At 46.9% G+C, this 18149-nt stretch overlaps 1 protein-coding gene across 5 annotated transcripts in view; it reads right to left on the reverse strand.

Annotated features, from left to right (window-relative positions):
- Positions 1-18149, reverse strand: part of jade1 (jade family PHD finger 1) — a 63825-nt gene that overhangs the window by 12592 nt on the left and 33084 nt on the right. For all 5 annotated transcript variants that reach the window (XM_046335173.1, XM_046335172.1, XM_046335175.1 and 2 more), the window contains 4 exons: positions 11510-11677; positions 11187-11303; positions 8547-9089; positions 7855-7972 (listed from right to left, as the gene is read on the reverse strand). In XM_046335173.1, coding sequence (XP_046191129.1) covers positions 7855-7972; positions 8547-9089; positions 11187-11303; positions 11510-11677 — 946 coding nt within the window. The remainder of the gene's footprint in view (positions 1-7854; positions 7973-8546; positions 9090-11186; positions 11304-11509; positions 11678-18149) is intronic.

An 18149-nucleotide genomic window follows, 5' to 3' on the forward strand; every position in this document is an offset into this window, starting at 1 on the left:
TTACACCCTAGACCCACTCCAATTTGCTTACCGCCCAAATAGGTCCACAGGCGATGCAATCTCAACCACACTGCACACTGCCCTAACCCATCTGGACAAGAGGAATACCTACGTGAGAATGCTGTTCATCGACTACAGCTCGGCATTTAACACCATAGTGCCCTCCAAGCTCGTCTCGTCATCAAGCTCGAGACCCTGGGTCTCGACCCCGCCCTATGCAACTGGGTACTGGACTTCCTGAAGGGCCGCCCCCAGGTGGTGAGGGTAGGCAACAACATCTCCACCCCGCTGATCCTCAACACTGGGGCCCCACAAGGGTGCGTTCTGAGCCCTCTCCTGTACTCCCTGTTCACCCACGACTGCGTGGCCACGCACGCCTCCAACTCAATCATCAAGTTTGCGGACGACACAACAGTGGTAGGCTTGATTACCAACAACGACGAGACGGCCTACAGGGAGGAGGTGAGGGCCCTCGGAGTGTGGTGTCAGGAAAATAACCTCACACTCAACGTCAACAAAACTAAGGAGATGATTGTGGACTTCAGGAAACAGCAGAGGGAACACCCCCCTATCCACATCGATGGAACAGTAGTGGAGAGGGTAGTAAGTTTTAAGTTCCTCGGCATACACATCACAGACAAACTGAATTGGTCCACCCACACAGACAGCATCGTGAAGAAGGCGCAGCAGCGCCTCTTCAACCTCAGGAGGCTGAAGAAATTCGGCTTATCACCAAAAGCACTCACAAACTTCTACAGATGCACAATCGAGAGCATCCTGGTGGACTGTATCACCGCCTGGTACGGCAACTGCTCCGCCCACAACCGCAAGGCTCTCCAGAGGGTAGTGAGGTCTGCACAACGCATCACCGGGGGCAAACTACCTGCCCTCCAGGACACCTACACCACCCGATGTCACAGGAAGGCCATAAAGATCATCAAGGACAACAACCACCCGGGCCACTGCCCGTTCACCCCGCTATCATCCAGAAGGCGAGGTCAGTACAGTTGCATCAAAGCTGGGACCGAGAGACTGAAAAACAGCTTCTATCTCAAGGCCATCAGACTGTTAAACAGCCACCACTAACATTGAGTGGCTGCTGCCAACACACTGACTCAACTCCAGTCACTTTAATAATGGGAATTGATGGGAAATTATGTAAAATATATCACTAGCCAGTTTAAACAATGCTACCTAATATAATGTTTACATACCCTACATCCATCCCATTTAGAATCAGAACAGAACATCCATCCCTCGATCCTGACTAGTCTCCCAGTTCCTGCCGCTGAAAAACATCCCCACAGCATGATGCTGCCACTACCATGCTTCACCATAGGGATGGTGCCAGGTTTCCTCCAGAAGTGAAAATTGGCATTCAGGCCAATCTTGGTTCTTGGTTTCATCAGACCAGAGAATCTTGTTTCTCTTTAGGTGACTTTGGCAAACTCCAAGCGGCTTCCGTCCGGCCACACTACTATAAAGGCCTGATTGGTGGAGTGCTGCAGAGATGATTGTCCTTCTGGAAGATTCTCTCATCTCCACAGAGGAACTCTCTCAGAGTGACTATTAGGTTCCTGATCAAGGCCCTTCTCCCCCGATTGCTCAGTTTGGCTGGGCGGCCAGCTCTAGGAAGAGTCTTGGTGGTTCCAAACTTCTTCCATTTAAGAATGATGGAGGCCACTGTGTTCTTGGGGACCTTCAATGCTCCAGATATTTTTTAGTACTCTTCCCCAGATCTGTGCCTCGAGGTGACCAAGAACCCGATGGTCACTCTGACAGAGCTCCAGAATTCCTCTGTGGAGATGGGAGAACCTTCCAGAATCAAAACAAAGTTTATTTGTCACGTGCGCCGAATACAACAGGTGTAGTAGACCTTACAGTGAAATGCTTACTTACAGGCTCTAACCAATGGTGCGGAGAAAAAAGGTATGTGTGTGTGTGTAGGTAAGTAAAGAAATAAAACAACAAAGACATTTGAAAAAAGAGTAGCAAGGTTATATACAGACACCTGTTAGTCAGGCTGATTAAGGTAATATGTACATGTAGGTATCGTTAAAATGTGACTATGGATATATGATGAACAGAGAGTAGCAGAAGCATAAAAAGAGGGGTTGGCGGGTGGTGGGACACAGTTCAGATAGCCCGGTTAGCCAATGTGCGGGAGCACTGGTTGGTCGGGGCACACAATGCAAATAGTCCGGGTAACCATTTGGTTATCTGTTCAGGAGTCTTATGGCTTGGGGGTAAAAACTGTTGAGAAGCCTTTTTGTCCTAGACTTGGCACTCCGGTACCACTTGCCATGTGGTAGTAGAGACAACAGGCCATGACTGGGGTGGCTGGGGTCTTTGACAATTTTTAGGGCCTTCCTCTGACACCACCTGGTGTAGAGGTCCTGGATGGCAGGCAGCTTTGCCCCAGTGATGTACTGGGCCGTATGCGCTATCCTCTGAAGTACCTTGCGGTCGGAGGCCGAGCAATTGCCGCACCAGGCAGTGATGCAACCTGTCAGGATGCTCTCGATGTTGCAGCTGTAGAACCTTTTGAGGATCTCTGGACCCATGCCAAATCTTTTTAGTTTCCTGAGGGGGATAGGCTTTGTTGTGCCCTCCTCACAACTGTCTTGGTGAGTTTGGATCATTCTAGTTTGTTGGTGATGTGGACACCAAGGAACATGAAGCTCTCAACCTGCTCCACTACAGCCCCGTCGGTGAGAATGGGGACGTGCTCGGTGCTCCTTTTCCTGTAGTCCACAATCATCTCCTTAGTCTTGGTTACGTTGAGGGATAGATTGTTATTCTGGCACCACAATGCCAGGTCTCTGACCTCCTCCCTATAGGCTGTCTCAGCGTTGTCAGTGATCAGGCCTAACACTTGTGTCGTCAGCAAACTTAATGATGGTGTTGGAGTCGGGCCTGGCCATGCAGTCTTGGGTGAACAGGGAGTATAGGAGGGGACTGAGCACACACCCCTGGGGAGCTCCAGTGTTGAGGATCAGCGTGGCAGATGTGTTGCTACCCACCCTCACCACCTGGGGGCGGCCCGTCAGGAAGTCCAAGATCCAGTTGCAGAAGGAGGTGTTTAGTCCCAGGATCCTTAGCTAAGTGATGAGCTTTGAGGGTACTATGGTGTTTAACGCTGAGCTGTAGTCAATGAATAGCATTCTCACATAGGTGTTCCTTTTGTCTAGGTGGGAAAGGGCAGTGTGGAGTGCAATAGAGGTTGCATCATCTGTGGATCTGTTTGGGCGGTATCCAAATTGGAGTGGGTCTAGAGATTCTGGGATAATGGTGTTGATGTGAGCCATTACCAACCTTTCAAAGCACTTCATGGCTGCGGATGTGAGTGCTACGGGTCTGTAGTCATTTAGGCAGGTTGCCTTTGTGTTCTGGGCACAGGGACTATGGTGGTCTGCTTGAAGCATGTTGGCATTACAGACTCAATCATGGACATGTTGAAAATGTCAGTGAAGACACCTGCCAGTTGGTCAGCACATGCCCAGAGAACACGTCCTGGTAATCCATCTGGCCCCGCAGCCTTGTGAATGTTGACCTGTTTAAAGGTCGGCTACAGAGAGCGCGATCACACAGTCGTCCGGAACAGTTGATGCTCTCATGCATGCCTCAGTGTTGCTTGCCTCGAAGCGAGCATTAAATTATTTAGCTCATCTGGTAGGCTCATGTCACTGGGCAGCTCGCGGCTATGCTTCCCTTTGTAGTCTGTAATAGTTTGCAAGTCCTGCCACATCCGACAAGTGTCGGAGCCGGTGTAGTATGATTCAAACTTAACCCTGTTGACGCTTGCCTGTTTGATGGTTCGTCGCAGGGCATAGCAGGATTTCTTGTAATCTTCCGGGTTTGAGTCCTGCACCTTGAAAGAGGCAGCTCTACCCTTTAGCTAAGTGCGGATGTTGCCTGTAATCCATGGCTTCTGGTTGGGGTATGTACTAGAGGTCAACCGACTATGATTATTCAATGCCGATACCGATTATTGGAGGACCAGAAAGAGGCAGCTCTACCCTTTAGCTAAGTGCGGATGTTGCCTGTAATCCATGGCTTCTGGTTGGGGTATGTACTAGAGGTCAACCGACTATGATTATTCAATGCCGATACCGATTATTGGAGGACCAAAAAAGCTGATACCGATTTAAATCGGCCGATTTTTGTAATAATGACAATTACAACAATACTGAATTAACACTCATTTTAACTTAATATAAAACATCAATAAAATCAATTTAGCCTCAAATAAATAATGAAACATGTTCAATTTGGTTTAAATAATGCAAAAACAAAGTGTTCTAGAAGAAAGTAATATGTGCCATGTAAAAATGTGTGCCATGTAAGAAAGCTAACGTTTAAATTCCTTGCTCAGAACATGAGAACATATGAAAGTTGGTGGTTCCTTTTAACATGAGACTTCAATATTCCAAGGTAAGAGGTTTTAGGTTGTAGTTAATATAGTAATTATAGGACTATTTCTCTCTATACCATTTGTATTTCATATACAGTGGGGCAAAAAATAATTTAGTCAGCCACCAATTGTGCAAGTTCTCCCAATTAAAAAGATGAGGCCTGTAATTTTCATCATAGGTACACTTCAACTTTGACAGACAAAATGAGAGAAATAAAATCCAGAAAATCAAATTGTAGGATTTTTAATGAATTTATTTGCAAATTATGGTGGAAAATAAGTATTTGGTCACCTACAAACAAGCAAGATTTCTGGCTCTCACAGACCTGTAACATCTTCTTTAAAAGGCTCCTCTGTCCTCCACTCGTTACCTGTATTAATGGCACCTGTTTGAACTTGTTATCAGTATAAAAGACATCTGTCCACAACCTTAAACAGTCACACTCTAAACTTCACTATGGCCAAGACCAAAGAGCTGTCAAAGGACACCAGAAACAAAATTGTAGACCTGAACCAGGCTGGGAAGACGGAATAGGTAAGCAGCTTGGTTTGAAGAAATCAACTGTGGGAGCAATTATTAGGAAATGGAAGACATACAAGACCACTGATAATCTCCCTCGATCTGGGGCTCCACGCAAGATCTCACCCCGTGGGGTCAAAATGATCACAAGAACGGTGAGCAAAAATCCCAGAACCACACGGGGGGACTTAGTGAATGACCTGCAGAGAGCTGGGACCAAAGTAACAAAGGCTACCATCAGTAACACACTACGCCGCCAGGGGCACAAATCCTGCAGTGCCAGACGTGTCCCCCTGCTTAAACTAGTACATGTCCAGGCCCATCTGAAGTTTGCTAGAGAGCATTTGGATGATCCAGAAGAAGATTGGTTTCATCTGACCATATGACATTCTCCCAAACTAAAACTTTTGGTAAAAACTCAACTCGTTGTGTTTGGACGACAAAGAATGCTGAGTTGCATCCAAAGAACACCATACCTACTGTGAAGCATGGGGGTGGAAACATCATGCTTGGGGCTCTTTTTCTGCAAAGGGACCAGGACGACTGATCCGTGTAAAGTAAAGAATGAATGGGGCCATGTATTGACAGATTGAGTGAAAACCTCCTTCCATCAGCAAGGGCAGTGAGGATGAAACGTGGCTGGGTCTGTCAGCATGACAATGATCCCAAACACACCGCCCGGGCAACGAAGGAGTGGCATCGTAAGAAGCATTTCAAGGTCCTGCAGTGGCCTAGCCAGTCTCCAGATCTCAACCCCATAGAAAATCTTTGGAGGGAGTTGAAAGTCCGTGTTGCCCAGCAACAGCCCCAAAACATCACTGCTCTAGAGGAGATCTGCATGGAGGAATGGGCCAAAATACCAGCAACAGTGTGTGAAAACCTTGTGAAGACTTACAGAAAACATTTGACCTCTGTCATTGCCAACAAAGGGTATTTAACAAATTACTGAGATACACTTTTGTTATTGACCAAATACTTATTTTCCACCATAATTTGCAAATAAATTCATTAAAAATCCTACAATGTGATTTTCTGGATTTTTTCCCCCTCATTTTGTATGTCATAGTTGAAGTGTACCTATGATGGAAATTAAAGGCCTCATCTTTTTAAGTGGGAGAACTTGCACAATTGGTGGCTGACTAAATACTTTTTTGCCCCACTGTACCTTTGACTATTGGATGTTCTTATAGGCACTATAGTATTGCCAGTGTAACAGTATAGCTTTCGTCCTCCTCCTCGCCCCTACCTGGGCTCGAACCAGGAACACATCGACAGCAGCCACACTCGAAGCATCGTTACCCATGCAGAGCAAAAGCCGCGGCCCTTGCAGCGCAGGGGGAATAACAATTATTAATAATAATAATGATTGTTTTTTTTATAAGATAAGTTTAATGCTAGCTAGCAATTTACCTTGGCTTTTACTGCATTCGTGTAACAGGCAGGCTACTCATGGAGAGCAATGGTTAGAGCGTTGGACTAGTTAACTGTGCGGTTGCAAGATTGACCATTTTTTTATCGACCGAGTCACTGAATTATTAATTTTTTAGCTTCTATTTCCTTCATCACATTCCCAGTGGGTCAGAAGTTTACATAAACTCAATTTGTTTTTGGTAGCACTGAATTAAATTGTTTAACTTGGGTCAAATGTTTCAGGTAGCCTTCCACAAGCTTCCCACAATAAATTGGGTGAATTTTGGCCCATTCCTCCTGACAGAGCTGGTGTAACTGAGTCAGGTTTGTAGGCCTCCATGCTCATACATGTTTTTTCAGTTCTGCCAACAAATGTTCTATTGGATTGAGGTCAGGGCTTTGTGATGGCCACTCCAATACCTTGACTTTGATGTCCTTAAGCCATTTTGCACAACTTTGGAAGTATGCTTGGGGTCATTGTCCATTTGGAAGACCCATTTGCGACCAAGCTTTAACTTCCTGACTGATGTTTTGAGATGTTGCTTCAATATGTCCACAATTTTCCTCTGTCATGATGCCATCTATTTTGTGAAGTGCACCAGTCCTTCCTGCAGCAAAGCACCCCCACAACATGATGCTGCCTTCCCATGCTTCACGGTTGGGATGGTGTCCTTCGGCTTGCAAGCCTCCCCCTTTTTACTCCAAACATAACGATGGTCATTATGGCCAAAGTGTTATATTTTTGTTTCATCAGACCAGAGGACATTTCTCCAAAAAGTATAATCTTGTCCCCATGTGCAGTTGCAAACCGTAGTCTGGCTTTTTTATGGCGGTTTTTGAGCAGTGGCTTCGTCCATGCTGAGCGGCCTTTCAGGATATGTCGATATAGGACTTGATTCACTGTGGATATAGATACTTTTGTATCCGTTTCCTTCAGCATCTTCACAAGGTGAAGCGGCAGGGTAGCCTAGTGGTTAGAGCGTTGGACTAGTAACCGAAAGGTTGCAAGTTCGAATCCCCGAGCTGAAAAGGTACAAATCTGTTGTTCTGCCCCTGAACAGGCAGTTAACCCACTGTCATTGAAAATAAGAATTTGTTCTTAACTGACTTGCCTAGTAAAATAAAAAAGGTCCTTTGCTGCTGTTCTGGGATTGATTTGCACTTTTCGCACCAAAGTATGTTCATCTCTAGGAGACTTAACGCATCTCCTTCTTGAGTGGTATGATGGCTGCGTGGACCCATTGTGTTTATACTTGCGTACTATTGTTTGTACAGATGAACGTGGTACCTTCAGGCATTTGGAAATTGCTCCCAAGGATGAACCAGACTTGGAGGTCTACAATTTCTTCCCTAACCGCGACGTACCAGCCTAATCCTACCCGCGACGACCAGCCTAATCCTACCCGCGACGACCAGCCTAATCCTACCCGCGACGACCAGCCTAATCCTACCCGCGACGACCAGCCTAATCCTACCCGCGACGACCAGCCTAATCCTACCCGTGACGTACCGTTGATGATCTCATGGTCCAGCAGCTCGGCCTGATGAGTGAAGATCTGTTCCTGGATCCTCCACAGAGTCCTCTTTATCTTCTCCCTCCGCGTCACCATGTAGGTCAGGTTACGCGCCTGCAACATAACCAGGTGACACGCAGAACCAGGTGACACACAATTTACAGACTCAAACCTCCCACACATAACCCCACAATACAAACCTATTAGATCTCATCTAGTCATACACAACTAAAACATGTGTAGGGTGACAATCTGGTCCTCTGTCACTCACTGTCTCCAGATGCTGTCAGTCTAGTAGAGTAGTACTGTCAGTCTAGTAGAGTAGTACAGTCAGTCTAGTAGAGTAGTACAGTCAGTCTAGTAGAGTAGTACAGTCAGTCTAGTAGAGTAGTACAGTCAGTCTAGTAGAGTAGTACTGTCAGTCTAGTAGAGTAGTACTGTCAGTCTAGTAGAGTAGTACTGTCAGTCTAGTAGAGTAGTACTGTCAGTCTAGTAGAGTAGTACTGTCAGTCAGTCAGTCTAGTACTGTCAGTCAGTCAGTCTAGTAGAGTAGTACTGTCCCTCTGTCTGTCCAGCTGAGAAGCCATCGCCGGCTGCCTGGGCGTGGCTGGCCCGGGAGGCATGGCTTGTGAACATATGGCACCCTGACCCCTCCCCTAGGGCAACGGGAAGTGGAAGTAGAACCTACCCTCTCCAGATCCTGGCGGAGGTGAGTGAACAGCTGTAGGCGGTGAAGGAGGACATCATGCTCTCTCCTAGCCAGACTCTCCTCCTCCTCCTTCTGGGGGGTCAGCAATGGCTGGCTGTGATTGGCTCGGCGCTTCAGCTTCCAGTACTGATACAGGAAGTCTACTGTTTCCTGGGGCAACTGCAGGTGATTGGCTACCTCCTTAACGTCAACAAACTGGTAGAACTGCTCCTCCAGCTGCTGCAGTTTGATCTGACGCAGGTTCACCGCCTGCTGGTTCACCCTGCTCTCCTCCAGGGGGGCTGGGACGAGGGGTGGAACTTCATCACGTCTGACTCTGTCACTCTTCTGCCACTTCTTGTCTCTGGTCCCCTCCTTTCCCTCCTCCCCCTCTCCGTCCTGTCCTCCCTTCAGACCAGAGTGTTTGGGGCAAAAGGATTTGAACTTGACCTCATCTTGCTCTGTCAGGATGGTGTTCATCTCCAGGCTGCTCTGTAAGGCACAGCTCACATGGAATGCTGTCCGACAGCTCTTAGCTGAACACTGAGGGAATACAGAGTTAGAGCTCTTAGCTGAACCCTGAGGGAATACAGAGAGATATACAGCTCTTAGCTGATCACTGAGGGAATACAGAGATATACAGCTCTTAGCTGAACCCTGAGGGAATACAGAGATATACAGCTCTTAGCTGAACCCTGAGGGAATACAGAGAGATATACAGCTCTTAGCTGAACCCTGAGGGAATACAGAGAGATATACAGCTCTTAGCTGAACCCTGAGGGAATACAGAGAGATACAGCTCTTAGCTGAACCCTGAGGGAATACAGAGAGTTAGAGCTCTTAGCTGAACACTGAGGGAATACAGAGTTAGAGCTCTTAGCTGAACCCTGAGGGAATACAGAGATATACAGCTCTTAGCTGAACACTGAGGGAATACAGAGTTAGAGCTCTTAGCTGAACCCTGAGGGAATACAGAGAGATATACAGCTCTTAGCTGAACCCTGAGGGAATACAGAGAGATATACAGCTCTTAGCTGAACCCTGAGGGAATACAGAGAGATATACAGCTCTTAGCTGAACCCTGAGGGAATACAGAGAGATATACAGCTCTTAGCTGAACCCTGAGGGAATACAGAGAGTTAGAGCTCTTAGCTGAACACTGAGGGAATACAGAGAGATATACAGCTCTTAGCTGAACCCTGAGGGAATACAGAGAGATATACAGCTCTTAGCTGAACACTGAGGGAATACAGAGTTAGAGCTCTTAGCTGAACCCTGAGGGAATACAGAGAGATATACAGCTCTTAGCTGAACCCTGAGGGAATACAGAGAGATATACAGCTCTTAGCTGAACCCTGAGGGAATACAGAGAGTATAGAGCTCTTAGCTGAACCCTGAGGGAATACAGAGAGTATACAGCTCTTAGCTGAACCCTGAGGGAATACAGAGAGATATACAGCTCTTAGCTGAACCCTGAAGGAATACAGAGAGATATACAGCTCTTAGCTGAACACTGAGGGAATACAGAGAGATATACAGCTCTTAGCTGAACCCTGAGGGAATACAGAGAGATATACAGCTCTTAGCTGAACCCTGAAGGAATACAGAGAGTTAGAGCTCTTAGCTGAACCCTGAGGGAATATTTATTTTATTTCACCTTTATTTAACCAGGTAGGCCAGTCTATATACAGTGTGTGCAGAAGGCATGAGGAGGTAGGCAATAAATAGGCCATAGGAGAGAATAGTTACAATTTAGCAGATTAACACTGGAGTGATAAATGAGCAGATGATGATGTGCAAGTAGAGATATTGGTGTGCAAAAGAGCAGAAAAGTAAATAAAATAAAAACAGTATGGGGATGAGGTAGATAGATTGCGTGGGCAATTTACCGATGGACTATGTACAGCTGCAGCGATCGGTTAGCTGCTCAGATAGCTGATGTTTAAAGTTGGTGAGGGAAATAAAAAAAGTCTCAAACTTCAACGATTTTTGCAATTCATTCCAGTCACAGGCAGCAGAGAACTGGAACGAAAGGCGGCCAAATTAGGTGTTGGCTTTAGGGATGATCAGTGAGATACACCTGCTGTAACGTGTGCTACGGATGGGTGTTGCCATCGTGACCAGTGAACTGAGATAAGGCGGAGCTTTACCTAGCATAGGTTTATAGATGACCTGGAGCCAGTGGGTCTGGCGACGAATATGTAGTGAGGGCCAGCCGACTAGAGCATACAGGTCGCAGTGGTGGGTGGTATAAGGTGATTTGGTGACAAAACGGGTGGCACTGTGATAAACTGCATCCAGTTTGCTGAGTAGAGTATTGGAAGCTATTTTGTAGATGACATCGCCGAAGTCGAGGATCGGTAGGATAGTCAGTATTACTAGGGTGAGTTTGGCGGCATGAGTGAAGGAGGCTTTGTTGCGAAATAGAAAGCCGATTCTAGATTTAGTTTTGGATTGGAGATGCTTAATGTGAGTCTCGAAGGAGAGTTTAGTCGAACCAGACACCCATGAATACAGAGAAAAAGTTACAGCTCTCGGCTGAACACTGAGGGAATGCAGAGAGAGAGGATTGTTGAGGTAACTACCAGGTAGAAAGCCTTGTCAATGCAGTAGCTACATAGCTCCAGTGTCCGTCTGTACCTGTATACAGGCTCCAGTCTGGTCTTTACAGAGACAGCAGGTCAAAGCCCATCTGTTACTAGGGATGTGGGACATGTTGGTGATCGGCTCCATCTTCTCTGGGTTCCCAATGCTCACCTACACACACATAATCATTAGACAATACACTCCTTGCCAAAATGTGAAAGTCCCCTTTATGCAACCATCATTGAAACACTAGGATACTATCACTTGATAACTTCAAGCCTCCTTGATGAGACCGCATACCAGGATAGGCTTGGACAAAGACATATATGATTGGACAGACCATAGAGACTTGGGGGTCAGAGGTTAGGGTTCATCACCTCGGGGATCCACAGGGCACAGCTGACGTGAACCCACTTTGTTCCGCTGCGAGTGGGTTTCATGGCCCCGCCCTTCTTGGGGCAGAGTTGGCATTTTGGCGAGATGCCGAGGTCACAGGTCCGACACAGCCAGCTTCCCTTTGGCACCTTCAGAATCCCATAACACGCCTGGAACACAGAACATACAGAACATAACCACTAGGTCAGAGCATTGGGCCAGTCACCGAACGGTTGCTGGTTCGAATCCCCGAGCTGACAAGGTAAATATATGTTGTTCAACTCCAGTTAACCCACTGTTCCCCGAGAGCCGAAGAAGTGGGTGTCGATTAAGGCAGCACCCGCATCTCTCTGATTCAGAGGGGTTGGGTTAAACGTGGAAGACACACCTCTCTGATTCAGAGGGGTTGGGTTAAACGTGGAAGACACCTCTCTGATTCAGAGGGGTTGGGTTAAACGTGGAAGACACACCTCTCTGATTCAGAGGGGTTGGGTTAAACGCGGAAGACACACCTCTCTGATTCAGAGGGGTTGGGTTGAACGCAGAAGACACACCTCTCTGATTCAGAGGGGTTGGGTTAAACGTGGAAGACACACCTCTCTGATTCAGAGGGGTTGGGTTAAACGTGGAAGACACACCTCTCTGATTCAGAGGGGTTGGGTTGAACGCAGAAGACACACCTCTCTGATTCAGAGGGGTTGGGTTAAACGTGGAAGACACACCTCTGATTCAGAGGGGTTGGGTTAAATGTGGAAGACACACCTCTCTGATTCAGAGGGGTTGGGTTGAACGCAGAAGACACACCTCTCTGATTCAGAGGGGTTGGGTTAAACGTGGAAGACACACCTCTCTGATTCAGAGGGGTTGGGTTAAACGTGGAAGACATACCTCTCTGATTCAGAGGGGTTGGGTTGAACGCAGAAGACACACCTCTCTGATTCAGAGGGGTTGGGTTAAACGTGGAAGACACACCTCTCTGATTCAGAGGGGTTGGGTTGAACGCAGAAGACACATTTCAGTTGAAGGCATTTTGAAAAGAAGGTCGACGACATCCGATCCTCGTTTGCTAAGTCAAACGACACCGCTGGTTCTGCTCACACTGCCCTACCCTGTGCTCTGACCTCTTTCTCCCCTCTCTCTCCAGATGAAAACGGCCGGCCGCCCAACAACCTGCCCGCTTGACCCTATCCCCTCCTCTCTTCTCCAGACCATTTCCGGAGACCTTCTCCCTTACCTCACCTCGCTCATCAACTCATCCCTGACCGTTGGCTACGTCCCTTCCGTCTTCAAGAGAGCGAGAGTTGCACCCCTTCTGAAAAAACCTACACTCGATCCCTCCGATGTCAACAATTACAGACCAGTATCCCTTCTTTCTTTTCTCTCCAAAACTCTTGAACGTGCCGTCCTTGGCCAGCTCTCCCGCTATCTCTCTCTGAATGACCTTCTTGATCCAAATCAGTCAGGTTTCAAGACTAGTCATTCAACTGAGACTGCTCTCCTCTGTATCACGGAGGCGCTCCGCACTGCTAAAGCTAACTCTCTCTCCTCTGCTCTCATCCTTCTAGATCTATCGGCTGCCTTCGATACTGTGAACCATCAGATCCTCCTCTCCATCCTCTCCGAGTTGGGCATCTCCGGCGCGGCCCACGCTTGGATTGCGTCTACCTGACAGGTCGCTCCTACCAGGTGGCGTGGCGAGAATCTGTCTCCTCACCACGCGCTCTCACCACTGGTGTCCCCCAGGGCTCTGTTCTTGGCCCTCTCCTATTCTCGCTATACACCAAGTCACTTGGCTCTGTCATAACCTCACATGGTCTCTCTTATCATTGCTATGCAGACGACACACAATTAATCTTCTCCTTTCCCCCTTCTGATGACCAGGTGGCGAATCGCATCTCTGCATGTCTGGCAGACATATCAGTGTGGATGACGGATCACCACCTCAAGCTGAACTCGGCAAGACGGAGCTGCTCTTCCTCCCGGGGAAGGACTGCCCGTTCCATGATCTGCCATCACGGTTGACAACTCCATTGTGTCCTCCTCCCAGAGCGCCAAGAACCTTGGCGTGATCCTGGACAACACCCTGTCGTTCTCAACTAACATCAAGGCGGTGGCCCGTTCCTGTAGGTTCATGCTCTACAACATCCGCAGAGTACGACCCTGCCTCACACAGGAAGCGGCGCAGGTCCTAATCCAGGCACTTGTCATCTCCCGTCTGGATTACTGCAACTCGCTGTTGGCTGGGCTCCCTGCCTGTGCCATTAAACCCCTTCAACTCATCCAGAACGCCGCAGCCCGTCTGGTGTTCAACCTTCCCAAGTTCTCTCACGTCACCCCGCTCCTCCGTTCTCTCCACTGGCTTCCAGTTGAAGCTCGCATCCCCTACAAGACCATGGTGCTTGCCTACGGAGCTGTGAGGAGAACGGCACCTCAGTACCTCCAGGCTCTGATCAGGCCCTACACCCAAACAAGGGCACTGCGTTCATCCACCTCTGGCCTGCTCGCCTCCCTACCACTGAGGAAGTACAGCTCCCGCTCAGCCCAGTCAAAACTGTTCGCTGCCCTGGCCCCCCAATGGTGGAACAAACTCCCTCACGACGCCAGGACAGCGGAGTCAATCACCACCTTCCGGAGACACCTGAAACCCCACCTCTTTAAGGAATACCTAGGATAGGTTAAGTAATCCCTCTCACCCCACCCCCCCTAAGTTTTAGATGCACTATTGTTAAGTGACTGTCCCACTGGATGTCATAAGGTGAATGCACCAATTTGTAAGTCGCTCTGGATAAGAGCGTCTGCTAAATGACTTAAATGTAATGTAAATGTAATGTATAACTGGTTAGGTTTCCCCCTTCCCCTTTTCTTAGAACAGTCACCTATACTCCTTCTCTGGCCTCTAGGTCATCAGGCTTCTGATTATCCCACACACCTGTCACCATCGTCTCACGCACCTGCGTCTCATGTCTCTCACCTGGACTCCATCACCTCCTTGATTATCTTCCCTATATCTGTCTCTCACCTGGACTCCATCACCTCCTTGATTATCTTCCCTATATCTGTCTCTCACCTGGACTCCATCACCTCCTTGATTATCTTCTCTATATCTGTCACTCACCTGGACTCCATCACCTCCTTGATTATCTTCCCTATATCTGTCTCTCACCTGGACTCCCATCACCTCCTTGATTATCTTCTCTATGTCTGTCTCTCCCCTTGGTTCTTTCCTCAGGTGTTATTGACTCGGTTTTCATGTCGGTGCTTAAAACTCCCTGAACTTGCTTCCCGACTCTCATCGCACATCGTTACAGGAACACAGAGCATAATAACACACCTATAACATACATGATTTATCAGCAGAATAAGTAAGGGATAAACGGTTCTGTACATTACCTTGGATATGGATGGTGGAGTTCGTAAAGATCGTTCTCAAATAAAATTATATGAAAGCACATTTATCGGAAGATAATATTTTTTAGGAGTGGGGGGTGGGGGGTTAAAATTTACATTTTTATAAGCAAATTCATACTCTGTCATCTTCTGGTTACTAGACCCAGTCGTTCGTTTCATTAGTATATTTACGGACGTGAACCAATCATTAGTTTATGTTCTGTTGCTATGTTCAGTGGCAACGTTCCTGTCCCTTGCTCGCTGCTAGCTAGCCAACTAGCTATGGCTACACAGTCACTACCTGCCAGAATAACAGAAACGTTTATTCCGTTGCGTTTAAGCTGCTTATCCAGCTTATACCACAGTTGCCATAGAAACCATACTAAGCACACAAACATGAATGTGTGCATGAGGCAGATGGTCATGTTTTTTTATTTCACCTTTATTTAACCAGGTAGGCTCGTTGAGAATAAGTTCATTTACTGCGACCTGGCCAAGATAAAGCAAAGCAGTGTGAAACAGAGTTACACATGGGATAAACAATCGTACAGCCAATAACACAATAGGAAAATCTGTATACAGTGTGTGAAAATGAAGGAAGGAGGTAAGGCAATAAATAGGCCGTAGTGGCAAAGAAATTATAATTTAGCAATTAAACACTGGAGTGATAAATGTGCAGATGAGGATGTGCAAGTAGAAATACTGATGTGCAAAAGGGCAGAAAAACAAAAACAAATATGGGGATGAGGTAGGTAGTTGGTTGGATGGGCTATTTACAGACGGGCTGTGTACAGCTGCAGCGATCAGTAAACTGCTCTGACAGCTGACGCTAAAGTTAGAGAGGGAGATATAAGACTCCAAAAATTCAGTGATTTTTGCAATTCGTTCCACTCTGGCAGCAGAGAACTGGAAGGAAAGGTGGCGAATGGAGGTGTTGGCTTTGGGGATGACCAGTGAAATATACAGTTGAAGTCAGAAGTTTACATACACCTTAGCCAAATACATTTAAACTCAGTTTTTCACAATACCTGACATTTAATTCTAGTAGAAATTCCCTGTCTTAGGTCAGTTGGGATCACCACATTATTTTAAGAATGTGAAATGTCAGAATAATAGCAGAGAGAATTATTAATTTCAGCTATAATTGTTATTCATCACATTCCCAGTGGGTCAGGAGTTTACATACACTCAATTAGTATTTGGTAGCATTGCCTTTAAATTGTTACACTTGGGTCAAACGTTTCGGGCAGCCTTCCACAAGCTTCCCACAATAAATTGGGTGAATTTTGGCCCATTCCTCCTGAAAGACCTGGTGTAATGTTTGTAGGCCATGTTTGCTAGTACACGATTTTTCAGTTCTGTCCACAAATGTTCTATAGGATTGAGGTCAGGGCTTTGTGATGGCCACTCCAATACCTTGACTTTGATGTCCTTAAGCCATTTTGCCACAACTTTGGAAGTATGCTTGGGGTCATTGTCCATTTGGAAGACCCATATGCGACCAAGCTTTAACTTCCTGACTGACGTCTTGAGATGTTGCTTCAATATATCCACAATTTTCCTCCCTCGTGATGCCATTTATTTTGTGAAGTCAAGGATCGGTAGGATAGTCTGTTAAGAGGGTATGTTTGGCAGCATGAGTGAAGGAGGTTTGTTGCGAAATAAGAAGCCGATTCTAGATATAACTTTGGATTGGAGATGCTTAATGTGAGTCGAAGGAGAGTTTACAGTTGAGCCAGTCACCTAGGTATTTATAGTTGTCCACATATTCGGAACCATCCAGAGTAGTGATGCTAGTTGGGCGGGCAGGTGCGGGCAGCGAACGGTTGAAGAGCATGCATTTAGTTTTACTAGCATTTAAGAGCAATTGGAAGCCATGGAAGGAGTGTTGTATGGCGTTGAAGCTCATTGAGGTTAGTTAACACAGTGTCCAAAGAAGGGAAAGATGTATACAGAATGGTGTCGTCTGCGTAGAGGTTGATCAAAGAATCACACGCAATAAGAGCAACATCATTGATATATACAGAGAAAAGAGTTGGCCCGCGAATTGAACCCTGTGGCACCCCCATAGAGACTGCCAGTGGTCCAGAAAACATGCCCTCCGATTTGACACACTGAACTCTATCAGAGAAGTAGTTGGTGAACCAAACGAGGCAGTCATTAGAGAAACCAAGGCTGTTGAGTCTGCTGATAAGAATACGGTGATTGACAGAGTCGAAAGCCTTGGCCAGGTCGATGAAGACGGCTACACAGTACTGTCTTTTATCGATGGCGGTTATGATATCGTTTAGGACCTTGAGCGTGGCTGAGGTGCATCCGTGACCAGCTCGGAAGAGTTGTCACGGATGCTTGGCCGGGGTTTGGCTGGGGTTTGGGTAGCCAGGTGGAAAGCATGGCCAGCGTAGAGAAATGCTGAATCTCAATTATAGTTGATTCATCAGTGGTGACACTGTTTTCCAGCCTCAGAGCTGTGGGCAGCTGGGAGGAGGTACTCTTATTCTCCATGGACTTTACTGCGTCCCAAAACGTTTTGGAATTAGGGCTGCAGGATGCAAAAGTCTGTTCGAAAAAGCTAGCCTTTGCTTTCCTAATTGACTGTGTGTATTGGTTCCCGACTTCCCTGAAAAGTTGCATATCGCGGGGACTAATCGAAGCTAGTCCAGTACGCCACAGGATGTTTTTGTTCTCGACTGCCCTTGTTTTTTTTCAAGGGCAGTCAAGTCTGGAGTGAACCAAGGGCTAGATCTGTTCTTAGATCTTCATTTTGTGAATGTGGCTTATGTTATTATATAACATGCTTATTTAAGATGGTGATGAAAGCACTTTTAAAAAAACAACCAGGCATCATCTTCTGATGGGATGAGGTCAGTATCCTTCCAGGATACTCAGACCATGTCGATTAGAAATGCCTGCTCACTGAAGTGTTTTAGGGAGCATTTGACAGTGATGAGGGGTGTTTGACCGCGGATCCATAGCGGATGCAGGCAATGAGGCAGTGATCGCTGAGATCCTGGTTGAAAACAGCAGAGCTGTATTTAGAGGGCAAGTTGGTCAGGATGATATCTATGAGGGTGCCCATGTTTACGGATTTGGGGTTGTAGCTGGTAGATTTGTTGATAATTTGTGTGAGGTTGAGGGCATCTAGCTTAGATTGTAGGACGGCCGGGGTGTTTAGCATATCCCAATTTAGGTTGCCTAGCAGTACGAACTCTGACAATAGATGGGGGGCGATCAATTCACATATGGTGTCCAGGG

The sequence above is a fragment of the Oncorhynchus gorbuscha genome, unplaced genomic scaffold, assembly GCF_021184085.1.
Source record: "Oncorhynchus gorbuscha isolate QuinsamMale2020 ecotype Even-year unplaced genomic scaffold, OgorEven_v1.0 Un_scaffold_666, whole genome shotgun sequence".
NCBI lineage: Eukaryota > Metazoa > Chordata > Actinopteri > Salmoniformes > Salmonidae > Oncorhynchus > Oncorhynchus gorbuscha.